The following is a 27,715-nucleotide window of genomic DNA, read 5'->3' as shown; positions in this document are numbered from 1 at the left end:
ATTGTAGGGAACTCTTTGACTAAAGCATTCAGTCTTCATTTTGCTCTGTTTAAAGACAGTCTAGTAAACTTAGCTTATTTATACAATTTAAGGTATACAAGATTTCAATGTGTGTTATTTTAATCTATGTTAAATAGGACTACAAAATTAGGAAATATAGTACCCATAGATAATTTGGCTTTTACTGCTTTTTTTAATTTTATCATGTTAATGGCTGTATGATACAAACCTAAGTTACTTTACTTACTTAACCAATCCCCTATTAGTGGACATTTCATTTTTTTCTAGACTTTGCTATTATAAAATATGCTGCCATAAATAGAATGCAAGCCTTTTTAAAGAGTACATGTAGGTTGAATTTCTTTTCAGTAAATTAAAATATAAATTATTAAATTTTGTGGGAAAACCAAAATTAAATAATCTGTTTATTCAAAAATGCCTCCTGAGCACCTACTATGTGTCATGTACTGTTCTAAGCACTTGGGATTTGTTGGTGAACAAAATAGACCTAAAAAGCAAATATTCCAGACCCTACAAGGCTTATGTTCTACACAGGAGAGAAAGAAAATGAATAATAAACATAATAAATAAGTGAATTATGTAGTATATAATAAGGTGATGGTGTTTAGACACCAATAAAGTGAGGTAATAAACTGGAGGGGAAGCACAGTAGGTGTCTTTGAGAAGGTGTACATTTGGCCAAGACCTGAGGAAGATGAGGGAGTTAGGCATTCAGCTATCTAGAGAAAGAGCATTCTTGAGAGAGGGAACAGTATATATGTGTCTGGCAGGTGCAGAGGCCAGACAGAAGCCAATCTGGCTAACAAGCAGTGAGGGAGAGGGAGAGCAGGAGGAGATAAGTTCAGCTAGGTTGCTCTAAGGCCATATCGTGAGGCCTTATAGACAATTGAAAGGAGTTTAGCCCTTTCTCTGGGTAACTTCTGAAGGCTTTTGATCAGAGGAATGACATGATTTGATTTCCATTTTTCCCAAACTGATCTGATTGCTGTTGAAAATAGGCTGGGAGCTGGGAGACAGGAAGCTATTGCAGGCTTTTGTAGAATACTGCCATAAATCATTCCAAGACTCTGGGTTCAGAGGAATTATATCACAGGACATTAAATGAATGAACAAATGAGCAAATGAACAAATGAGAGCAATATTAATGGCACATATGTTTCTAACTTCAAGATAAATAAAATTGTGGTTTCTATAAGCCAGTCACGTCGAAGTATGATTCCTGGGCCAGAAGCACCAGCATCATCTGTATGCTTGTTAGAAATGCAAAATTTGGGGCCTCACTCATATCTATAGAATTAGCAACTCTAGGGAGGCAACTGGCAAGGCCTTCCAGGTGACTTTGATGCCAATATGAAGAACCACTCCTATAAAACTTAGACGGTGAAAATAGATGGACTGAAAGATTCTTTTCAGTTTTAGGATACTGGGTTTCCAAGTTCAATTTTTTACATTTATTTCATTTTAAAATTAACTATAGTCTTTGAGAATAATAATTTATTTATAAGCAGCATAGACTCATGCTTACGAATAAATAGAAAATTTATAAGTAGCATAGTCTCATGCTTATGAATAAACAGAAAAATTTGACATTAATTATATCCCACTTCTCTATAAAAATACTATGGAAAGTGGTATATTATTTTTTTTAATCCATGTGCAATAGAAAGTTGAAGAAAAGGAAAATGGAGAAAATGGGGATGATAAACCCGCCAAGACTGGGGATTAATGAAGTTCCTCTTTTAGAATGCACATTTAGCCTTGAGCCTCTTGGGCTCAACATTTTTAGAGTGAACTCAGGAATGAATTTTATACAACTCAGAGAAACAAATCCCAGATTTTAGGTTAATGTGAATCACCATGAAGCTTTCTGGTGGTCAAATATGATCCAGGAGAATCTCTGGAGCACCCAAGGGAGTAGATGTACGGTTTACTTTCCAGACAAACTTCTTGTATTTCACTTCACTGGTGATTTGGTCATTTGGTATTGTCCCCTAGATAAGGGCCTGAAGTCTTAAAACCAAATGAGCAGCTGGTAGGGTAGGATGATTACAGACATTGGAGAGCCAACCAGCATTCCCACCCAGATGAAATGCTGCCCCTTCCCTGTGGGGAAATGCTGCCAGAGACAGGCTGGCAAAGTCTGTGAGTTCCTCAGAAAGAGGCTTTGGATCTGCTTCGGCCCTTGCACAAAGAGCTAAGTCCCCAGAGTTTTATAGCCTAATGCCTGGCAGAAATGGTTTTGATCGGGGTGGGGTCAGGAGAGGAAGGCAGGTATATCATATTATGAGTATAAAGGACAGGATGTATTGAGAGAAAAGAAAATAGCATAAATGGCCAGAAACAGTTACAAGATAAACTAAAGAGGAAAAATGATGGTAAAAACAATGCACCTGGAATAAGACAAAAATTTTTAAAAAACAATGGGACTCAGTCTTAAAGAACACATAAATTGTCAGGATAAACTAAAATACCACAAAAGTGAATATAAATGATTGAGCTCACCTCTACAAAATTCAGCTGTTGATGGCGCCTGGGTGGCTCAGTCGGTTGAGCGTCTGACTCTTGATTTTGGCTCAGGTCATGATCTTATAGTTGTAAGATCAAGCCTTGCACTGGACTCTGCACTGATACTGTGGACCCTGCTTAGGATTCTCTCTCTCCCTCCCTCTCTCTCTGCCCTTTTCCTGCTCACGCTCTTTCTCTCTCTCTCAAAATAAATAAATAAACATTAAAATGTTTTAAAAATTCAATTGATGTTAGTATTATAACTAATAATGTTAATATAAATATATTAAGAAAAATAAAATTGAAGCAACTTTGTCCAAGGTTCCTCAGCTGATGACACCTACCTTTTTCAGGGTAAGGCCTTAACATGCTCTTTGAGCTATCACTTCCTCATTTGTGGCATAGAGAACCTCCCCTTAATTTCCAAAATGCTGAAATTCTGTTAACATAAGTTCAAAATTTGGGGGGATCTCCAGGGCCAATAGTTGTATACTAGATAATCTGAAAGTAAAGTTTCTGAACCATCCTATTTCATCACCTTCTAAATGGAATTCACTGAGTTCAACTAATTTTAGCCATCAGTAGAAGTCTTATTTGATTTAACCTTGTATGGGTCTTTTGGGCAATTAAATTTAGGACATCTGTTAAGCATGTTACCTAGTGTCCCTTCTGTTATGTCCTAAGCAAAGTTTCTTTTCTCTATTTAGTTCTTGGAGAAAGTTTGCCTTTTTATACACAGCTTTTAGGAATTTTTATTTCTTCCTAAAACAAAATAAAGCCATGTAATCCAGTGTGCTTCTGCTTTTTCTTTTTTTTTTTTTTTAATTTTTTTTTTAACGTTTATTTATTTTTGGGACAAAGAGAGAAAGAGCATGAACAGGGGAGGGGCAGAGAGAGAGGGAGACACAGAATCTGAAACAGGCTCTAGGCTCTGAGCCGTCAGCCCAGAGCCTGACACAGGGCTCGAACTCCCGGACCGCGAGATCGTGACCTGGCTGAAGTCGGACGCTTAACCGACTGCGCCACCCAGGCATCCCTGCTTTTTCTTACTTATTGGGAACATTAGATCTAAATTCCAGCCTTGATTGTTTAAAGTATCAATCGCCTATTTCTAGTAACTTCTATTCATTTCCTTCAGAGCAGCCTTCTCAAACTGTAATCTATGTGCCACCTGCACCAAACTCATTTAGGGAGCTTGTTTAAAATGCAGATTCCTGGGCCATGCCCCAAATCAACTTTTTCAGAATTTCCAGAGATAGAACCCAGAAATCTGTGTCTTTTACAAGTAGCCAAATGATTCTTATGCTTGCTTTAGTTCAGAGCTACTTTAAGGAATCCCCATTCTCTAAAGAATTCAATTGCACCAGTTTTATATTTTAGTTAATCTGTAAGCCATGGTCTGCTTTTAAAGATGACTGAGACAGAACGCTTATTAAGGCACAATGTAACTTGAAGTATGAGGCCTAAATTGGAGCATGAAGCCATATACCGAAATCACTATGACTGGGGATTTGGGATTATTTGTATAGTTGGGATTGGCATGTTTATTTGGGATTGGCAAATCTTTCCCATTTGGAGCCCAGGCCATAGAATATATTTTCTCTCATCCACGAAGCAGTGATTTTTTTTTTACAAGAATAGGAAGAGGAGAGAGAAACCAAGCAAATCAGAACCTTTTGGGATGCTTTCTCAAACTACTCTCTTGCTCCTCCTTAAGTCCTTAGTTTCTCTTGGATATTCACCCTCTGTACCTAATCCCCTTCCATGTTCCCAAAGTAAAGTTGACAAATATTTTAGAAATATACCTAAATTGACATTTTGGTTTTTTAACATATGCTCATTTTATGTCAGGATGTAGATAGATTAAGCTATTTAAACACAGTTACTTATGTCCTGGGGAAGGGAAGTAGTGTTTATTAGGCTTGTGGCTGTAAAGTAGAGGAAACATTTACAGAGGGCTATACATTTATTTTACAAATTAATATTTCAAGCTCTGATGCATGGTGTACCTGATAGGTATTGTTAGTAGCATAATAACAATAAAACTACTATTATAATTATTGCTACTTCTAATGCCACTAAAACTTTCAGATTTTATGGAAAACCTACTTTATGCCCGCTATTGTATGAGTGACTTATAGGTGTGTGTGTGTGTGTGTGTGTGTGTGTGTGTGTGTGTGTGTATGAAATAATATATCTCATTTAGTTCTAACTACAGCCCTGTTTCACTAGGCACTGTAAACCTCATTATCTCATGGGAAACTAAAAACTGAATGGGTTAGGTAGCATGTCCAACATTACATAGTTAGCAAGATCCGTGTTGCCACCAAATGAAAGGTAAGTGAGATCATACAGGTCTGAAAGGAAGATCATACAGGTACCTGCATACTTTGCTGAAGTGACTAAGTCACTGAAGGCCACAGACAAATTTTAACAAGGGTGTAGGATATATGTTATATTTTAAAAGTCTATGTATAAAATTAAAAAGTGAGATTTAATGGTTTTGTTTGTTTGTTTGTCATAGTAAATTATAAAAGGAGATCTATTGGTGAGAATCCATTACCAGTTTGGCTTATGAGCGAATTGATGTAAACATTGTTTCAAATATCAATTGCTGATTTAAAAGTTACATATAATGCCCTTTGAAATAATTATTGGTTTAACTGGGCTAAGTTATTGCTAAAGGTTATGGCTGATGAAATATGACATCAGATTGTTATTCTTAGGTTAATATTATGCCTTGGTTTAACATGCTAGTTTTTCATCTCCTCTTGTCTAAAATTTACCTTAGAAGCCACTGAATAAGGTTTATTGGTCTTATCTTAGCCAGTCAAATGGGGTTTTAGGTGGAGAGGAAAAGGAGCTAAAAAGGAACTAGAATGATGACCCATAACACCAATGCAGATCACACGTTCCATTGGTCTACTTCTTTGGTCTTTCTGGTATTTGAAGAAAAGAAACAAAGAGGAAGAAAAGAGGGAGAGAAGGGAAGGAAGTAGGAGGTGAAGAACAGAAAGATGCTCTGGAGCTCTGGCATGCCTTCAGAAAGAGTAATTAAATCAAGGCTGCCAAAGAAAGAAGGGCCCCACCCCCACCCCAGGATCCTGGCAGTGGTTCCCGGCCCCATCTTTCCTTGAGCACACCAGGGCACCCAGACCCAGACCCACACCACCCATTTCACTCCAAATACCAAAGATGCTGGACTAACTTCACCTGTTTCCCTTTCTACACAGATTATGGAGCAAGAAAGCTGACACCAAGCCACATCAGTGTTCATCAGGGATGAGATATCTGTCAAGGATTTGTGGCAGAGTCGCTTACAGGAATAAAAACACAGAATTTCTTCTAGGGATAGTATAAGAACAAATGAGATAATTTCCAGAAGTGGCCTGAAGCTTTTCCAGAGAAAGGTGCTGTAACTATCTAAGGTACCTAAACTACCAGTGGTATAAATTTGTGTTTGTGGAAGGTAAACGAAAATCTCTATTAGCTAACAAGGGCAGCTGCATGAGGGGGGGAAAAAAGAAGAAGGCAAAAGACTGATTATCTCCTTCCTTGCTAATATGTGTCTCCAAAGAGGCAAACACTTAGAGATGTGGCAGAGATGACCTCAGGGAGTGAAATGATGCCAAAGGCTATTGATGTAAGAAAGAGACTAACCCAGCTTTTTAGTTATTTTTCTTTTAAAAGAAACATCCATCCTGTGTGTTTAGTAAATTACACAGGATTGTATTTACTTGAATTTTATTATATTTATTTGGTGATCGTATCCATAGCTTAACTGTTTGCATGGGGTAAAGGACATCCAAATAAATATATGGTTAGTATTTGGTTGAAAGCTGGCTTCTGAACTGGCCAAGTTTTTGAACCGACCAAGGAATATTTACTTGTTTGGCGTATCTGCTGCAACTAGCTAGAAAAACTGTCTAAAACCATCTTAGTCAAGAAGGATGTTTATTGAATATAACAGGCAGTGCAGAGGTTGTTTGGGTCCAAGAGCCGAGCGATCCGTCAAGAGCCCAGGGGGAGATCTGTCTCTGTGATCTGCTACCCTCAGTGTTCCAGCTTTGCCCTCAGAATGACATCCCTTCTGGTTTTAAGTTGACTGAAGTAGTGCCACGTATCATACCCTGATGCAATAAGGTCCAGGGGACAGAGAATTCTGTCTCTTCCTTGGTCTCCTTCCTAGGAGTGAACAAACCTTTTATAGACACTCCTTTGGCAGGCTTCCCCTCACCTATTCCTGAGGCCTATTCCTGAACCATTGATTGGCAAGGGGCTTAGAGACGGTGTGTGGAGTGGAATGGATGCTGGGGAGTTGAACACACAATTTTCTCCAGTTTGCAAACATATAGTACAAAAATTCAGGAGCTAATAAAGCCAACAATTTGTCTATTACAATGTTATTAATTGTTACTAGCTAGCAGTTGTCTCTCTGTGCTTATAGCTGTCTGATAAAGACAAAGTCACTGGGAACATCAACTCCTAGAAACTATTCCAGGATAAAAATTGTTCTGATGACAGAGACGAGCTTACACTTTCATACTCAGCTATTTTTTTCAGAGGTATGCCATTGAGTCCAGGTAAAGACAGAAATAGATCCTCTTATTAAAACAGTTAGCAAATCAATAAATAGCATTTATGTGTGGACAATCATGAGTTTAGCTAACAGGAAGGGAACAGTGGTAGAAAAAGTCTAAATTTCATCTATATTTGGCCATATAATAGTGATATCCTTGCTGTAGAGTTACTTTCTCAATAGGTTTAATTCAGACAAGAGTACTGCATCATTCCTTGACATCACAATGAGAGCAAGAGGTAATGATATATAAGAAGCTAGCTTAGGCCTTTAATTTATCTTCAAACAACTCTAAGGTGCTTAAAATATGTCAGTACGTATCCATTAGATGTGAGTTTTATGCTTGTTATTAATTCATTCCTGTTTATCTTCTACATTAAAAACAAAGGTGAGGACTATATTGCTCTATTTCTTAGATTGCACCACTTCATTCCTAACATGGGGCTATATACGTAGTAACCTCCCAGTAAGGTAGCCGACTTATCCTAATTCAATTTCAGAACACATGAACTAAAAATCCCATTTTGGGGCCCAGGCTATTTCCTGAACTATATTGATTCAAAACCTGTCTTCTTGACTCACCACTTTTACAGCTTGGGCAGATTATCCAACCTACTTGCCCCTAGGTTTTTTGATCTCTAAAATGGGAATAACAAGGTTAAATAAAATTAAACGATTGAACCTCATAAGATTAAGTGAGTTAACGTACATAAATTATATGACAGAGTACCTGAGACATAGTAACAGTTTAACAGAGTTTTGTCTATTATTGTTTAATTCTCAAAGCCACCTAGTTAGGTAAGCATACCAACCAGATGTTATTTCAAAGATCTTCTGAAATACAGAAAATAACATTTAATTCTGCCTTGGAGAATGCCCAGTGGTTATTATTATAATGTGCCAAATTCTCTGTATATGCCTTTAAAAAATCATTACTCTCTTTGTCACATACGTGGCTTGAAAATACAGTAAATACCAGATAATTACTATCCCAAAGTGAAAAGCCTTTTAGAAAATGTTAATAACTTTATTCAAAGGAAGGGTAGTCAGCTCCATTTTGCCTTTTAGATTATGCCCTTCTATAATAGTTTCTTTCTGATAACAAGAAAACACAGCATCTTTTCCTCAGCAGTGGACACAATCTTTCCCCAACAATTTGCTGTCTCATCATCAAGGACATAAAAATACACTGTGGATTTTTTCCCCTCTAATCTTTCAAGTTGTATGATACAGCTTTCCATCCTTGAAGATGGCAAATTTACAGCCTCTGACATAATTTTGTCTCCATGGGAACAGACCAGAACTAATTGATTTTGGTCTGTAACATAATCATAAAAATCCCTACAAAGGGAAAGAGAAACTATTGATATTAACAGGTTATAGACCAATGCAATTTTCCAACTGCTATTCTGGAAATTAGTCAAGGTAAGAACTCCCAGGCTATATGAGTAATGGAGAAAAAATACTTTTGTCTTTGCCTCAGTAATGCCACAGCATATCCCAACTGTTTACTATGCCCTTTTCCTCAGATTCTGATTCATTAACAAATAGTAGCTTTGTATTCATATTTTTTGGTTTCACAGAGTTTCAGAAGCTTATGTTAGTATCACAGCATACAGATATGTGAGCCTGGAAAACTGAATCGAACTACATAAATGTATTTTTATGCAGTTATTTACATATAGCTTAGATCTTTAAAATCAAATCACACAATAGTAAGATTCAAGATAAAAATGTCAACTGTAATAGGAAAAGTCAGTCAAGAATAGAATGTGTGGAAAATGTTTTGCCTCAGAACAACAATTTGTGTTGTCAGTAGACGTTTCAGTGAAGGTTACTTAGCTTCTCTGTGCCTGTTGTTCATTCATTTTAAATGAACTAGTTGACTAATTGTCAAATCCAATATACGCCTTTTAATTAGCATCTTCAAAATTCCTCTTTTGGCATCTATGTAACTGTTCTGACTTCACTGTCTAATTTTCCTTTCCTTAAAAACTGGTAGTCACAAGAGTCCTACCTTTGATCTTCTGATTTTTTCCTAGACAGTGTAATGCATATTCTTATCTTCAGTTTCAACCAGTGATTCCTTAATCAACATTTTCTCAGCCCAGACGGCTTTCCTGATTCTCAGACCCATATTTTAATTACATACCCAGCTGTCTAACAGGCATCTCAACCTAAATAAATCCCAAACAGAATTTATTATCATGCCCTACAAACCCTTTCCGCTTTTCTGTTGGGTTAATGACAACTTGTGGTTTAAACCAATCTGGGATTGAGCTTAACCTCATAACACTTCTTCAATCCTCATATCAAAACATCATAAAATCTCATTGATTTCCTCTCTCCTAATTTTGCATTAAATACAGTCCTCTGGCCATGGTTTGTTTTCTCTCTAGCTTTTTGATGGTCTACTATCTTCCAAGCATGGTGTTCACCCTCTAGGGGCTTTTTCTCATTTAATGTCGCATTAACTCTATGAAATATGTGCTATTATTGCTATCATTATCTTTATTATGCAGACAGGGAAACTGAAGATTATAAAGGATAAAACAAATTGCCCAAGGTCAAACTGCTAGAAAGTCGCAGAGCCAGGGCTTGAATACAGTTCTGACTGTAGGCCCTTAAATAGTACAGCTGTAGTCATATTCTCTTGACCTCTTCTTTACATTCCTGGTGCCCAACTGTTTCCTTCTAGGGCAGTTCTCAAAGGGTGGTTTGCAGACAACTGGGGGTTCCCCAGTCCCTTTCAGGGGGGCAGTGAGGTCCAACTATTTTCCGAACAGTAATACCAAGATGACCTTTGCCTTTTTCACTGATAGCGCAAAAGTCACGGAGTGAAAGTGCTAATGTCTTAGCAGGAAGTAAGGCAGCAGCATCAAACTGAAGGACAAGTTTTGACATTTTCACTCCCACACACTTTCAGTAAGCAGAAAGTACCAGTTCACATAAGAAAAACTTTGATGAAATAGGAAATATTATTAATTGTATTAAATCTTGACTTAAGGGACATGTGTTTTTAGTATTCTGTATGATGAAACTGGAAAAAATACATAGAGCATTTCTGCTGCATATTGAAGTGCCATGGTTGTCTCAAGGAAAAGCATTTGTGTGACTGTGTGAATCAGAAGCTGAATAAACCACTTTTTCTTTTTTTCATGGAACACCATTTTCACTTGAAAGAAGAAGTGACAAACTATGGTTATTCAGACTCGGATATTTAGCAGATATTTTCTAAAAAATGAACAAAGGAAAAGGCTGTCACTTCAGGAAAAGCAAATGACAGCATTTGTTGTCAGTGTTAAAACTGGAGCTTTCAAGTGGAAATTGGAATTGTGGAAAACTTTTACCTGCCACTGCGAACTAGACAGCCTCCCAATACATTATGACTTTTCTCATGAGATCAATGGCGACATTAACGAACGTGACTTTTGAACGTTATTTAATGAAATTTGCCAAATTTTGGGAAATCTGCCTACCAGTGTGCCAATATTTTCCAAATGATCCATACATGGTACAGAATCCATCCAAAAGGCAAGATCAGTAAATAATTCCTGATACAGTTTCAGATTTCACATTGAAACTAATTCAAGCAATTATTATTTGTAGAGTTTTGGTGTGTATCAAAGAATATTCAAAACAGCCTGAAAAAAACAATTAAAAAACTCATTTTTCCAGCTACATATATATTTATTATGAGGATTTTCTTCATCTACTTCAATCAAAACAACATATCTCAACAGACTGAACCTAGAAGCAGATAGGAGAATCTGGTTGTATTCCAGACAGTAAAGAGATTTGCCCAAATTTAAAATAAATTCCTGGGGCTCAGTCGGTTAAGTGTCCAACTTCAGCTCAGGTCATGATCTCATGGTTTGTGGGTTCAAGCCCCATGTTGGACTCTGTGCTGACAGCTCAGAGCCTGGAGCTTGCTTCAGATTCTGTATCTCCTTCTTTCTCTGAATCTCTCTCTCTCTCTCAAAAATAAAAATAGACATTAAAAAAATTTTTTTAATAAAATAAAAAAATAAATTTCTTTTTCTCACACCATTTTTTTTTCATCTGGGATAGCATAGTTATTTTTATTAAAAATGTGTTTTGTATGTAAACACACAAGGGCTTGTCATTATTAAGTTAATAAAAGTTTTTAAATCTTAATTTTTAATATGATAAATATGAATAGATAAGCCCCCCCATAAACAAAAGCTCTTTGATATCATCAGTATTTTTTTTAATGTTTATTTATTTTTCAGAGAGAAAGAGACAGAATGCTAGTGGGGGAGGGGCAGGGAGAGAGGGAGACACAGAATCCGAAATAGGCTCCAGGCTCCAAGCTATCAGCATAGAGCCCAACGCGGGGCTCAAACTCATCAACCCCAAGATCATGACCTGAGCTGACGTCAGATGCTCAGCTGACTGAGCCACCCAGGTGCCCTGATATCATCAATAATTTTAGGAGTCTAAAAGGGAGCGCCTGCATGGCTCAGTTGGTTAAGCCTCTGACTCTTGATTTTGGCTCAGGTTATCATCTCTTGGTTTGTGAGTTTGAGCCCCTCATCAGGCCGTAAACTTGACAGTGTGGAGCCTCCTTGGGATTCTCTCTCTCTCTTTCTCTCTCTCTTTTCCTCCCCACTTGTGCTCTGTCTCTCTCTCAAAATAAATAAATAAACCTAAAAAAAAAAAAAGGATCCTGAAATCAAAATGTTTGAAAACCATTGTTCTAGGATCACCCCCACCTGTCTGTCCTTTATCCTGCCACTATCTTTCTAATCTTCAAATCAATCCCATCACTCCCCATCCATGTTTACCTCAGCATGCTGTACAAGACCTTTTGTGATTTATATCCTGCCAGCGTTTCAGCCTTGCTCTAACCACTTTCTTTTGAGCAGGTTGGTCTCTATGAACTTCTTAGTTCTTAGTAATGAATTTCTTAGTTCTTCCAAAGCTCTCCCTGCTTTTTCTTATTTCTGGGCCCATGCACATACTACCTCTACTGATTTGTCTTCCTACCAACTTTCCTCCAATTACCACCACCATGCCAGTTGGTCAAATCACAATTAGTCTATAAAACTTTCTCAGGAAAACTTCTCTGAACCATAAACCTCCTCACCCTTGCCTGGGCAGAATAAATTGCTCCCATTTATGGAGCTCAGACAATAACCAGTCATATATGTACAATGGTATTATAATTATTTGTGTAAACATCTCTCACACTGGACTGTCAGCTTTTTTTATGTTTATTTATTTTTTTTTAATTTTTTTTCCAACGTTTTTATTTTTATTTTTGGGACAGAGAGAGACAGAGCATGAACGGCGGAGGGGCAGAGAGAGAGGGAGACACAGAATCGGAAACAGGCTCCAGGCTCCGAGCCATCAGCCCAGAGCCTGATGCGGGGCTCGAAGTCACGGACCGCGAGATCGTGACCTGGCTGAAGTCGGACGCTTAACCGACTGCGCCACCCAGGCGCCCCATATTTATTTTTGAGACAGAGAAACAGAGCATGAGTGGGGGAAGGGCAGACAGAGAGGGAGACACAGAATCTGAAGCAGGCTCCAGGCTCTGAGCTGTCAGCACAGAGCCCAATGCAGGGCTCGAACTCACCAAGGCGAGATCATGATCTGAGCTGAAGTCAGATGCTCAACCGACTGAGCCACCCAGGCTCCCCTGGACTGTCAGCTTCTTAAGAGTAAGAACCATGGGTGCCTAGTCCAAACATAGTGTTGACACATAGTAGTCTCTCAATAAATATTTCTTGCATAAATGATCCTAATCCTTCCAGGCTATAAATTCTGTGGTCCATCCCTAGAATAGGATTTTGGAAACCACAGTATTTTTATTGATTAACAGAGATGCATTTGGTTTACTCACACACATTCACACACACACTTTGGTTTTTAGTCAAAGAGATCATCTCCTCAGATCTTTTTTTTTTTTAATCTTTTTTGTCCTTGCAAGGACAGTTCTAGAGAAAATTTGGCATATTAAATTTGATATATTTTAATAAATTATAATGCACATATATTCATTAATAATATATATCCCACACCAAGGCATCAGTAGGGATTAATTTTTAAAAGTCTGCTCTAATGGAAATGTGAAATTATGTAAGAGGTCTATATAATTGGCTCACAAAGAACAAGAGGGAAGAGGAAAAAAACTTAAAATCGAACTGCTTTAGAACTATGAGAGGTTTCTAAACAGCAAAGCTGCAGGAGAAGCCATGAGAAGGAATCTCCCCTCGCTATGATTTTTAATGTCTCAACCTATCCAAATATTGGGCAAACCCTACTCAAGGAAAAGCCTTGAGTCTGGAACTGATCTGTGTTCCTAGGATTTAGAAACAATAGTGTGGCAGTTTCAAAGAGACTTTGTTACTTTCTTTTGGCCAAGACTCACATTCGTTGTGCTAGTCCTTGCCAACAGGAAGGTAAAGAATGATTTGTTTAAATATGTGTTTACGATTTTGTGATGGTAACCTGTTCCACGTCATCTCAGAGGAATCAAAGTAATCTGTACAGATTATTGAAATATTTCCACATTAGATATTTTAAAAAAATTTAACGTTTACTTATTTTTGAGACAGAGAGAGACAGAGCATGAACGGGGAAGGTCAAAGAGAGAGGGAGGCACAAAATCTGAAACAGGCTCCAGGCTGTCAGCAAAGAGTCCTATGCGAGCTCGAACTCACGGACAGTCAGATAATGACCTGAGCTGAAGTCACGGACAGTCAGATCATGACCTGAGCTGAAGTCAGAAGCTCAACCGACTGAGCCACCCAGGCGCCCCTCCACATTAGATATTTTTAACCTAATTTCATTTTAAAACCTAGGAACCAGGAAATTTCAATTAAATGAGTATAAGTGGTTATTTCTTTGTGGCAAAGTGTTGCCACATATATGGTAAAGTGTTTCAATGACAGTGAGGTTGAGGAAAGTTAAATGTCATAAACAAATGGTTAGGCTCAGTACAGACCCAGAACTCAGGATTCTGACTGCTGCATGCTTTTCATTCCATTGTTAATAAAGAAACGGAAATTAGTTTAACTAAACTCTCATATACAATAGTAAACTTTCTTCTTCCCTAAGAAAGCAGCCATGCTTCTTAGAAATGTCTTAAGATATCTTTGTCATGCTGTTTCATTTTCATTTAGCACTTGGTAAAAATCTTATCCATTTAGTTCATGAAAGGTGATGAGAGATAGATGGATTACACATCTCTGGGTATTTAAGGCTTGCAGTTAATGCACAAACTCCTTCCACATTCAAAAGTATTAAGGTGATTATTCTATAACAGCTTAGCACTGGACTGGCCATGTGTAGGTCAAAATGAACATAAAACGGCAAAAAACTTTAGTTCTACTTTGCGCCATGTGTCGTGAAGTTAGAAGGCACAAAATAAACAGGTGATTAATTTTTGACTAAAATAGAATAACTATTCTCAAAATTTCTAATTCATATGCTACTCGATGGCAAACAAAACAAAACAAAAAAGCCCAGTCCCACCACAAACCAGAAATTCTTTTTCAGAACTAGTAGGGAAAATGGCACAGCTTTTGACATCTGATATTTTTTTTTAACTTACTTAGAATATACCTTCATAGTAGCAGAAAATATAACAATGTCATAATATAAATACTAGTTAAATGAAAGGACACAGCTATTGGGGTGCCTGAGTGTCCGACTTCGGCTCAGGACATGATCTCACGGTCTGTGTGTTCAAGCCTTGCATTGTGCTCTGTGCTAATAGCTCAGAGCCTGGAGCCTCCTTCGGATTCTGTGTCTCGCTCTCTCTCTCTCTCTCTCTCTCTCTCTCTCTCTCAAAAATAAATAAACATTAAAAAAAAAAAGAAAAGCTATTAAAAATACTAAACTCATTAGAACAGACCAGGGCACTAGGAATTCAGATATAAACCCCCAAAAACCATATGTAATAATCTATAGTCATTTTTAATCTATATCATTTTTCTTATGTTACTATAAGATCTAGAGTTTCTTATTGTCTGTAAGCTCAGTATATACATGCCACAAACAGCTAAGAATTAGAAGGCCATTTAGGGATAAACGACTATGGAGACTAGAGTAAATGCAGGGGCAGAAATGGGGTAGGTGTTTGGGCTAGAAAAAATGTCAGACGACTCTGATGATTACCCCAATGCCATGGTTGTAGATTGTTTTATAAGATGACTCATGTGCTCATTGAAATTTGTTTATTGTTTCTATTTTCTAGGTTTTTTAAATGTGATTTTTGACATGATGCAAAATAAAATAGCTATTATGTTTCAAAATATATGTAGCTGATTTCTAGTATTTTTGACCATTCTGTCACACTTCTAGCAGAATTTTTTTTTACCTTCCCTGGAAAATTGATCAGGGTCACTCCACATGTCTGCTTTCTTCTCCTTTCTAATCCTAGCCAGTTGCATGGCATGTGAATATGGCCCTGTACTTCCTGGTCCACTCTTGGAGCTCTGTGGTCAGCTGTGGTTCCACCAAATCAGGACCTCACTTAAGGGAAGTGCCTGGAAGTGTGAGGATGCTTGAAACCACAACAGAGGACACAGCTACAAGGAATGAAAGATAATTAGATTATGATGGTTGACACCAACACAGCGCTGACTAATTCCAGAGCAGTCTAGACACTTAATGTAAATTAATTCATTTACTCGTTACCATAATCTGGGAGGTCATTTCTCATAGCTTCCCCATTTTATAAGTGGAGACTGAAGAACTGAGGGCTTACATTTTGCAAAGTCATGTGGCTCATAAATGGCAGAGCCAGGGTTAAGAACAGAGAGAGTCTAGCTCCATAGTCCATGCTTCCAAGTACTACATCAAATGGAAGATTCAGAAAGAATACGAAAAGTGTCTGGGAATAATTGAATAGCAGCAGACTAGAAAATGAAATATATTCCGCCTTGCCTCAGAAGATGCTTCAGAAGGATCCAAGGTGAAAGTTGAGAGAGAAGTTTTGATTTCTCTGTCACTGCTGATGGTCAAACTTTGGAGAACCCATGGTCAATGATAATGATGCTGATAACCAGAACAGTGGTTGGATTAGGCAAAACTTCTTTTCCTATCCTGAGATTTTGTAAGTCAGGCATATACTACCGTGTTTCTTTATTTGGGATCAGCATGATGTGATAAAAGGAGCAGGGAAAGAAATGATGGGTCCTTAAGTAGTTTTACTGACAAGCATCAATGACATTATTCTCTTCACCAAATGTATACTATATTTTGGCTCAAAAGTCTCTGACTCGACTTTGACAGACCTATATACTTGGCTTATTGAAACTCAGATTGGATAATGATGCTTCCAGGTTAAAATTTGTAGTGCAGCACTAAAAGCACTATTAATGTTTATACTTTTAAAAAGCTACTAGAAGAATCCTCAAAGGGACACTGTAAAATGTTTATGCTGAAACAACATGCAGAAAAGAGCAACATGCGTATTGAAGAAGAAAAGAACTTTTCACCAAAAATAATGGTCATTTATTAATATATTACAAAAAAGTTACTAGAAGAAACATTAAATGACATCTTGGTTGATTTTCTCAATCCCTCTCATTCACTGGCTTTCCTCTCATGCATTTTTTTTTTTGCAGGCAATTCTTATGCAAGAAGCTAAACGTAATTAAATGTGCAGGATGAAAAGATGGCACAGGCACTGCTGGTACCCCCGGGGCCTGAAAGCTTCCGCCTTTTTACTAGAGAATCTCTTGCTGCTATCGAAAAACGTGCTGCAGAAGAGAAAGCCCAAAAGCCCAAGAGAGAACAAGACAATGATGACGAGAACAAACCAAAGCCAAACAGTGACTTGGAAGCTGGAAAGAACCTTCCGTTTATTTATGGAGACATCCCTCCAGAGATGGTGTCAGAGCCTCTGGAGGACCTGGACCCGTACTATATCAGTAAGAAGGTGAGTGTTGATTTTATTGATTTTAAAGTTAAGTGATATTTCCAAAGTTAAGTCTTCAATTAAACACTTAACTTTAATATACTTTTTCCTGGCTCATACACATACTGCATCAGAAGTTTTCTACCTTTAGAGATTTTATACTTTTTATTTCCACTTACTTTTAGGCACCGTATAAGCAGAAATATTTATAAGAAATGAAGTCAAGATTTGGCTACAGTGAAGAGATATGAGAGGCGAACGATTTCTGCAATTTCACAGTAACTGAGATAGTCAGAATTAAAACTGATGCCAACAAAGCAAAATATCTGTTATTACTGACATACTTAAGCACATGGTAAAGAACAGAAGAACAGCCATGCCAAAGAAGAGTTGTGGGCATATGTACTCTTATTTTTTAGTTTTTAATTAGCTTGAGGTTTCCTCACAATAGATTTGTACTCTAGAGGGTATTTTTAAATTTTTTTTCACATTTATTTATTTTTGAGTGACAGAGAGAGACAGAGCACATGTGGGGGAGGGGCAGAGAGAGAATGAGGTACAGAATCTGAAGCAGGCTCCAGGCTCTGAGCTGTTCAGAGCAGAGCCCGATGCGGGGCTTGAACTCACAAATGGTGAGACCATGACCTGAGCTGAAGCTGGACGCTTAACCGACTGAGCCACACAAGCACCCCCAGAGGGTAATATTTTTATTTAGCATCCTCCTATAGGAAGAGAATACATTGACAAGCACAGTCATAATTACTTATTGTTAAAACATCAGTCCGTGAAAAAAATGTCAAAAACAGAAGACAAAAACAAAATACTCAAGTTTTCTCTATCTACATATGATTTAAATCAAGTTATGACTATGCCTTCCTAAAGCTATAATAACCACAAAATTCTGTCAGAATTAACTAGTTTTTGAAGATAACCAGCTTTGCAGAGTTTATAGTAAATATTTTTTTAATAGATTATAGATTCTGCATGATGTAATTGGGTATTTTGGCATTTTATAACCACAATTTATATTTCACATTCATAAGAATAAAAACAGGTATGTGTAGAAAATAAAGATAAATAGATATCATGATGAATTGATGGTTTGTGGATTAAAAAAGGTTTTAAACACCTTTATTAATTAGAGCCAGTCCTTTTAAAAGGAATGGCTAAGCATAAGAGACTGTTAAAAACTGAGAACTGAGGGTTGATGGGGGGTGGGAGGGAGGGGAGGGTGGGTGATGAGTATTGAGGAGGGCACCTTTTGGGATGAGCACTGGGTGTTGTATGGAAACCAATTTGTCAATAAATTTCATAGAAAAAAAATAAACAGTAAAAAAAAATTTTTTAATAAAAAAAACAAAAAAAAAATAAAAAAAATAAAAGGAATGGCTAAGGAAATTGCATTCTCTAAGCAGTACACAATTTAAACAGAGAAGATCGGTGATGTTAAAGAGGCTGGCAGTTAACCATCCAATCGTGGAGCTAGCCCTATTGCTCTAAAGAAGGGTTTCTCAAACTTGCATGTTTATACACATTATCTGAGGATCCTGTTAAGATATAGCTTCTGACTCCACAGGTCTGAGAGGAGGCTAGAGATCTACATCTCTAATAAGTCCTCGAGTGAGATTCTTGCTGCTAATGCATGGGCCACACTTTGAGTAGCAAGTTTTAAAATGTTTTCTATAAATCATCAAACAAATTTAAATAGCTAAGCATGGCCCTTCTTTTTCCTTTGAAATTAGTCTCATGAAAGGTGGCATTCAATATAGATTCATATATTTTTAAAAGTAATTTATTCCAGAACTTTACTACAGAAGCACTAAAGAAAAATTTGAAATTTAGTTACTGTATTATTATACACAATGATAAGTGAAGCATCCCCCAAGAAACTATAATAAAATTATCCTTAAAATTACTGATTCAAAGTATATATTTGAAAAGATACCTTCAAGAGATGGGGGAATGCTTACTCTGACATGGTTAAGTATTTGCTACTTAAAGAAAGGAAGTGTTCTTAAGGAAGGAAATTGGTAAGATTAAAGGATAGGGAAAATAACAGAGACAAACACTGGCATTTTTCAAGGGAGACAGATCTGAAAGAATTTTCCTCCTGAAATCAAGTCCATTTCATTGCAGAGGGGCTACACTGGGCTACTGAACAGAGGAGGCATTAAACATTCTGCATTTGATTAACTTGACTTAAGTTGACTCAGCAAAGAACCTTCTTACTAGAATTTGTCTTCCCATAGATCTGCTTGAAAGGAAAGAGTATGCTGGTTATGCCATTACAATTATTTCAGTCCACGTGACAGAAATAAATCTTGTTGTAAATAAATAGATTTGCATTCTGATTTTGTATGTCATGCTCTTAAGCTTGGTTAATGTGAGTCTGCTGCCAAGAAACAGAATTGTTCTCTGTGTGCTAACACAGTCAGTTCTTACTGCCTCCCTGCCTGAGAACCAGATTTGGACCTTGATTTATTCATGGTGGCCATGACCCATCTCAGGAGACATCTATTTACTCTTTACTGTGGGTGCACTGCTTTTCTTTATGAAGTATCTAGAAAAATGAAGACTTAGGTGATGCTATTGAAAAAGATGATAGTTTGTGATTGTTAGGATAAAAGCAGCTAATGTAAAAAGCTAATGGAGAAGTTCTGGAATTTAAGAATATGGTATGAAGTTTATGTTAATTTTATGAATAATGCAGGTGAAAGGCATTTTAAAATCATAAAGCGTTATGTAACAGTTTGTTGCGATTAATTAATGATATATTTTGCATGCCTAATTTAATCAGATAATCAGATGAGCCACATCACAATGCATTTTAATGGTATTTAAGTTGGCCAGGTAATAACTGAAGAATAGTGACAGTGATAATAATGATAGCTAATAATGTGCTCAGACAAAATAGGTGTGGATTTCAGGCACTGTTTGGGTGTTTAGGTGGCAGAATTCATTTATTATTCAAGAACCAACAAGGCAGGTACCATTGGCCTCATTTTACACATGGGTTAAGTGTTAGTGTCAAGCGTTACACATGGGTTAACCCCAGAGAGGTTACGTAACTTTGCCCAAGTTATACTCCATAAGAGGTCGATTCTGGGATTGAACCCAGCAGTCAGAGCTCTTAAGTACTAAGCAAAGCTATATATGGCATTTATTGATAAAAGGAAAGATAATGTTAAAAACTGCTTGTAGGGGCGCCTGGGTGGCGCAGTCGGTTAAGCGTCCGACTTCAGCCAGGTCACGATCTCGCGGTCCGGGAGTTCGAGCCCCGCGTCAGGCTCTGGGCTGATGGCTCAGAGCCTGGAGCCTGTTTCGGATTCTGTGTGTCCCTCTCTCTCTGCCCCTCCCCCGTTCATGCTCTGTCTCTCTCTGTCCCAAAAATAAATAAAACGTTGAAAAAAAATTAAAAAAAAAAACAACTGCTTGTATAACTTTTTGAATTCTCTGACTGAAGTGGTCCTACTTAGAGATGGAAAGCTTACTCTTGCCTCAAGTAGTAAAAATTTTAGTGAACCTATATGATGCATATTTATCTCTGAAAAAGCAAGTAGCATTCCAGAGTGAACAATAACCGGTTTGACGTGCTTTCAGCTATTACCTTCATCATCTTAGTGGCAATATGCAGTAATTGTTTTTTAGCCACATCATTATTTATCATGACTTGGAGACCAGATTCTGGAGTTGACACTATTTACTCCTCTTCCAATTGTCTGTCACTGAAATAATTTTCAGTTTAGCTACATCTCTCAATAACATCAGAGCCCCAAATTTCAAACGTCTTCCTTGTAATTATTTCACTATATAGGATAGTAGTATTTTATTCTTCATTTCTCAGAACTCAGGTTTTATACCAGGTGTTGTTCCTCCAGAAATAAACTGAAATTGTGTCCTTAAGGCCTGCTGTGTTCCAGAACCTGTAAATTCACTGAAGATGCCCTTGGCATGTCATTTTTAATCCCGTTAGTACCACAGAGGCTAATCTTTCAGGGGAGCAGAGGATTCCATGTTTAAAGGGCCAGTTCATTCCTGTCACTCTGTTTTTGGAGATTTTCAAAATAAATTCCCCTCCTAATGTTACAAGTGTTAACTGTTTTTTCATGGCAATTGTTTCACAAAAGCATAAGTAAATGCACTTTAAATTATGGTGAACTTTACATGTTATTGAATGTCTAAAAAGATCTAGATTGTTTGAAATGTAAATAACCTAATCCTGTAAAATTAAGAAAATCCTTTAATGCATTTGTGCTTGAAGGGCAATTTCTCAATGTCCACTGTCCTGTGTGGATGATCTCAATGCTAGAAAGAAGTTTCCTTGTCCTTCTTATACAATTGTTCAAATTTATAGATTGCAGTTCATGGAAAATGGTTGGTTAGGTAATGCTTGACTCCATGGTCTTGAATACAAAAGGGCAATGTACACAGGAATTGTTTTCTTTGCCTTTAATACTCACAATATAAATATTTCTCTCTACCTATTCAAACACTACCGTGTTGTCAGTGAACATGATTGTATGGGATACAGCCCTTAAAGAGTGAAAACATATTATTAAGCAAATGGATATATAGATGTCTTAAAGGTAAATGGCATCTTAAGGGTAAGCCTGCATTTAATTAAAACAAGTATTTATGTACAAACCACACTATTAAATACTGTGGAAAAAAATGGAGAAAAAGTAGATTACAGGCTTTTTATGCTCAATAGTTTATAACAACTTCTAACCTAGTCCTCAGTGGAATGAACCCTACATGTAAACTGCTACTTGACTATAATTACAAGCAACATGCCAATGTGTGCAAATTAATACACTAAGACTTACTGGTAAAGGGAAACAATTAGGGAGCGATCAGAAAGAAGGCAGTGATTTATCTGGAAAGACATGATGAAGGAGGTGACTTTGATAGCTGAGGACATTTTCTGAGGGTAGGGCTTTTCAACCCTGGCTGCATATTAGAATTGCCTGAGGAAACTTAAAAAAATCCCATGTCTATGCCCATCCTTTAGAAATTCTGATTCATTTGGTTTTGAGTAGAACTCAAATATTGGCAATTTTAAAATCACCTACGGAGATTCTAATATGCAGACAGGACTAAGAACCTTTGAAATAATAGTGGGTGGGACCTCACTGACAGGCTTGTTACGGACCCCAAATGGGGGGAGTTTGTATTAGATGACCTCACAGGTACCTCCTTCCTCTAGGATTTTATGACACTCATTTCCAGAATCAGAAGGAGAAGCTGACAGGCTGTGAGCAGGATTGACAAGTGGACTGATTTGGTTGGAGCAGAGATGCCTTGGTGGTAAAAAGTAAATGATCTTAGAGAGATGTGGTAGGTAATCACTGGGTAGCATAGCTTAAATGCTAAGTTGATGATTATAGGTTTCAAGTCATAGGATTTTAGCTATGGAATGCCCTTTGAAATGATGTCTTTAAGCCTAATTCTCTATGCAGCTGTCCCTTCTCAGTATTACCAGCAGATCTATAGAATCAGCAAAACCAGGTTATTCAGCCTGTTTAAACATCTTAAAATAGGACAACTACCACAGGGAAAATACAAAGGCTTCATAAGCTTTAGAGTTCAAAGACTTGAAATAATTAAAATAAAAGATTATTTTAGTAGCAATATGTACAGAATTATCTGAAAAGTTACCAAAGCTGGAGACAGATGGTAAGCTTTAAATAAAGTTGGAATCTGTAAAGTTACAACTTGATAAAAAAAAAAAATTCTGTGTAGGATCATTAGTTTGTATCAGAAAGTTGAAACCTTAGAGACAAATTAGGTAATAGTAAATCATATGTTTACTTGTAGCTGTATATTAATTTAAGGGAGAAACATCTAATGTGTTTATAGTTATGATATACCAACTTGTTTAAACAAACAGGTTTGAACAAACAAATCAGGTAAAAAGTTCTTCATGTGTGTAAACTCTTCAAATAAACCACATGTCTAATCTAGTGACTTTTTTTTTCATATTTTCTTTTTCAGACTTTTATAGTATTGAATAAAGGGAAGGCAATTTTCCGATTCAGTGCCACCTCTGCCTTGTATATTTTAACTCCGCTAAACCCTGTTAGGAAAATTGCTATTAAGATTTTGGTACATTCATATCCTTTTCATGTGACTGAATGCCTACGGTTGATTTTAAAGAAAATGTCATTCATATGTATATGAATATATTTTATATATTTATATTTTATATATATTCCTTTATATGTTATATATATAATTATTTTGAGATTAATGGTGACATTGTTATTTAACCTGTTCTCATTGATTTTCTGCTATTTATAAAAAGATTAGCATAGAATTACTACTATGATTCTAGAAGTAAAAAAATGAATGATGATAATAAATGTGTAAATGAAACGCACTGTGTAGAAGGAATAAGAGCAAAGCTACTTCACACTTTTATTAACCTCAGTTAGACCATACATAACCACTGCTAAAGAAACATTATCTGTATTACCAATGTTCAAACTTTTATGCCCTAATTGGTTCTATATCTTCAGCACCTGGGTCTGTCCATCCTCCTTCACTAAATATTTATTAAACTATTATGTGCCTATATATCTGATAGTATATATTTAAATATCACTGAATTTAAGACTACTTACAATGATAGTCAAAAAGTACACAAAAAAGGACAGAATAGCTGTGGACTTCAAAAGTATTCTCAAATAGGTAATGATAAAATAGGTATTCAGAGGCTGTGTTCAAGAATGGGCATTGATTTTTATTTAAATTCAAGTTAGTTAACATACAGTGTAATTTTAGTATCAGGTGTACAATTTAGTGATTCAATGCTTCCATACAACACCTGGTGCTCATCACAAGGGCACTCCTTAATCCCCATCACCTGTTTAACCCATTCCCCTACCCACCTCCTCTCTGGTAACCAATAGTTTTTCTCTGTAGGTTAAGAGTCTGTTTCTTGGTTTTAGTCTCTTTTAGTCTCTTTTAGCCCCATGATAGTTTGTTTTGTTTCTTAAATTCCACACATGAGTGGAATTATATGGTAGTCTTTCTCTGGCTGACTTATTTCACTTAGCATAATATTCTCTAGTTCCATCCACATCATTGCAAATAGCAAGATTTCATCCTTTTTTATGGCTGAGAAATATTCCATTATGTGTGTGTATATGTGTATGTACATGTACATGTGTATGTCTATGTATATATATATACACACCACACTTCTATATCCATTCATCAGTTGATGAACATTTGTGCTCTTTCCACAATTTGGCCATTGTAGATAATGCTGCTATAAACATTGGGGTGTATGTATCCCTTCCCATTATATTTTTTGTGTCCTTTGGGTAAATACCTAGGAATGCAATTGCTGGATTGTAGGGTAGTTCTACTCTTACTCTAGGAGAGTTCTTTTGCAGAACCTCCATACTGTTTTCCAGAGTGGCTGTACCACTTTGCATTCTTACCAACAGTGTAAGAGGGTTCCCCTTTCTCCACATCCTTGCCAACACCTGTGGTTTCTTGTATTGTTAATTTTAGCCATTCTGATGGTGTGCAGTGATATCTCATTGGAGTTTTGATTTGTATTTTCCTGATGATGAGTGATGTTGAGAGTCTTTTCAAGTGTCTGTTAGCCATCTGGATGTCTTCTTTGGAAAAAATGTCTATTCTTATCTTCTGCCCATTTTTTAAATTGGATTATTTGTTTTTTGAGTGTTGAGTTTGATAATTTCATTATAGATTTTGGATACTAACCCTTTATCCAATGTGTCATTTGCAAATACAATCTATTCCATAGGTCGCCTTTTAGTTTTGTTGATTATTTCCTTCACTGTGCAGAAGTATTTCATTTTGATCAAGTACCAATAGTTTAGTTTTGCTTTTGTTTGCCTTGCCTCAGGAGGCATATCTTGCAAGACACTGTTCCAGCGGATGTCAAAGAGATTACTGCCTATGTTTTCCTCTAGGATTTTAATGGTTTCCTGTCTCACATTTAGCTCTTTAATCAAGAATGGGCATTTTATATAGACAGATTCAAAATGGCCTTCTAAAAACTAAAAGAGAGACAAAAGACTGATTAACCTAGAGACAGGACAGACAGGACTGATAATTTTTTGAGGTTCATTTGAATTATTTTCATTCTATGGATTCATATTATTCATTCATTATGAATAAATGATGAATAAATGAATTAAGAGTACCTAATTACAGTAGAATGCTCAATCAGTGTCATTGTTGAATATACTGGGCTATACATTCCTAGGGTTTTTATATTGTACCCATTAACATTTTGTCAGTTAGTGGTGACTTTAAATTATATCTGAAGTACAATCTGAAGTACAACTTCAGATATAATCAAACTCAGACTTTTTATACTTTTATACTGTGAACTTAGTAAAGAACAGTCATTTCCCGTTGCAGTTCTATTTTCACATAACTGCTTGGGATGTAAAATTCCCATTGCTTCAAATACATTTCTCTATTAAATTCGGTTTTGTGAGAAAGATGAAAAGGAGTAGACTCAGGATGTATGACAGGCTTTACAATTTCTTACTTCTTATTTTATTTTAATACTTTATTACTATTATTTTTGCTATTGCTTTAAAACAAATAAGTAAGACTAATTTCACAGGTAACTTTGTTGATGATTTTTTTTTTTTTTGGTATTTGATCGTTTGTAAATGGCCGTGATAATATACTAGCATTTATTCCTTAACTATAATCTACTTTATTCAGCATGCTTATCATGTGCACTATTTTGACCAACTGTGTATTTATGACCTTGAGTAACCCTCCAGACTGGACGAAGAATGTAGAGTAAGTAGGAATGACTTCTTGGAATGAGAAATGCACAATCAAATTCTCTCACAGTCTCCTTATGATTATGGTCTGACTTAAGTTTTCCACTTTTTGGAGTCAGGCTAAAAGCTTCTAAGAAAAAGTTATTTCCATAACATGAAAGAAGATAAGGGAAGTTCTTTAGGGGAGTTTTTCTTCTATAAGGTAAGTATTTTTTCCCAACAAATTCATGACGGTACCTGTTTAAGAAAGGTTATAAATAGTACACATTAGCTGTACTAAACCAATCATTTAGCTGTACAATTAGCTGTACTAAACCAGTCATTTAGCATAAAAGTATCATAGTTATGTATTTTAGATAAAAAACAATGACCATCTGAGTAATATGAATAAAATTATTGTATTCTAGTGTATTACTATTATTGCTATATTTTCATAAAACAAATTTAGGTGTTTAGCATTATATATTATATTAGGTATCATGGTTATATATCATTATATTTAGGAAAGTAGCTTAGATGTTTAGTTACAGTCAGATATGTAGTTTATTTAGACACAGCATGTGTGCTAAAACACCATAGATGTGTTCCATAAAAGAAACAAAATGTCTCTACAAAATCAGAGCTCAAAAAAAATAATAGGGCTTAAGGGGAAAACATGATTAAGAGCAGATCATTCAAACTTATGAGATTTTGTAATTAGAACACTAATAAAAGCAGTAACAATCCCAATAAAAAAAAATACTGGCCTAGTTAAACATCTATAGATGTTTGTACCAGAAGTCATAGCCAACAACTCCTTGCAGTCTCAGACCCCAGGTCTTGTCCTTTTTCTTTTAAGATGAAGACTCTGGGGACATTTCTATCATGTCTTCAAATTAAGCATTTGATTCATTATTTTAATACAAAGGGAAAAGTGTAAGCACAATAGTTTTGGGGCATGTTAAACTAGCCTCTGCTTGCACTGAAGAAGGCTCTTAGGTCAATTTTCTGCATTAGTATTAATGTCTTCTTTTAATGCTAAGGATGTTCTATTTCAGTACGACGAAAAAGATGCCACTAATTGATTCAAAACATCAATATGGGGAAAATTTTGCATTAACTAACACAATTTTTGCATCATAACAACAACATTATTCCCTAAGTTATCAGTCACATATGAGATTATTCATGACAAAGCAACATATTAATTAGTGAAACAGAAGGTATTTAGGGTATGTAGGCTATTTATGTATGGTATAATACAATGATCAGGTTTAGTGAAAAGAAGTTTTTAGTATGTTCTTTTTGTTGTCATATTTTTAAAAATAATACCCAATAGGAGATAAATTATTATGACAAACATTGCCACTTCTATTTCTGCCTCTGTAGGCTTCTTTGAGGATTTAATGCACTATTCTAAGCCATCATTTGTCAGTGATCTAACACATTAAAGACTTTTTTTCTCCTTGGTAGTACCTTGGAAATGCTCTCTAGAAATCATTTTAGGAAAGAATCCAGTTCTTATGTTGAGCAAGCAATTTAACAGAATTTTTAGTTATTTATCATCTGTGGGTTAACAAATGGACATACCTATATAAAACTATTCTGTATGTACTTTTCCTAGCAGAAATTACTGAAGCATTTAAACCTGTGTAAATCTCATTTATCTGTAAAACATTATTAAAAGATAGGCAAAGAGGACACTTGAATATTATTACTTGACTATGCAGGTCTCTCATTTTATTTTATTTTATTTTATTTTATTTTATTTTATTTTATTATTTATTTAATTTTTTAAACGCTTATTTATTTTTGGGAGACTGAGAGACAGAGTGAGGGAGGGGCAGAGACAGAGAGAGACACAGCATCTGAAGCAGGCTCCAGGCTCTGAGCCGGTCAGCACAGAGCCCGACGCGAGGCTCAAACCCACAAAGTGTGGGATCATGACCTGGG

General features: G+C 36.3%; 1 protein-coding gene across 1 annotated transcript in view; it reads left to right on the top strand.

The window, feature by feature from the left end:
- Window positions 1-27,715, top strand: part of SCN3A (sodium voltage-gated channel alpha subunit 3) — a 115,951-nt gene that overhangs the window by 14,278 nt on the left and 73,958 nt on the right. Inside the window, 4 exon segments of the mRNA XM_043576930.1 lie at window positions 5,760-5,954; window positions 16,708-17,021; window positions 22,995-23,113; window positions 25,710-25,799. Coding sequence (XP_043432865.1) covers window positions 16,758-17,021; window positions 22,995-23,113; window positions 25,710-25,799 — 473 coding nt within the window. The 5' untranslated portion in view covers window positions 5,760-5,954; window positions 16,708-16,757.

Source organism: Prionailurus bengalensis, chromosome C1, assembly GCF_016509475.1.
Source record: "Prionailurus bengalensis isolate Pbe53 chromosome C1, Fcat_Pben_1.1_paternal_pri, whole genome shotgun sequence".
NCBI lineage: Eukaryota > Metazoa > Chordata > Mammalia > Carnivora > Felidae > Prionailurus > Prionailurus bengalensis.
The sequence above is the reverse complement of the archived record's forward strand: the minus strand, read 5'-3'. Positions and strand labels throughout refer to the sequence as shown.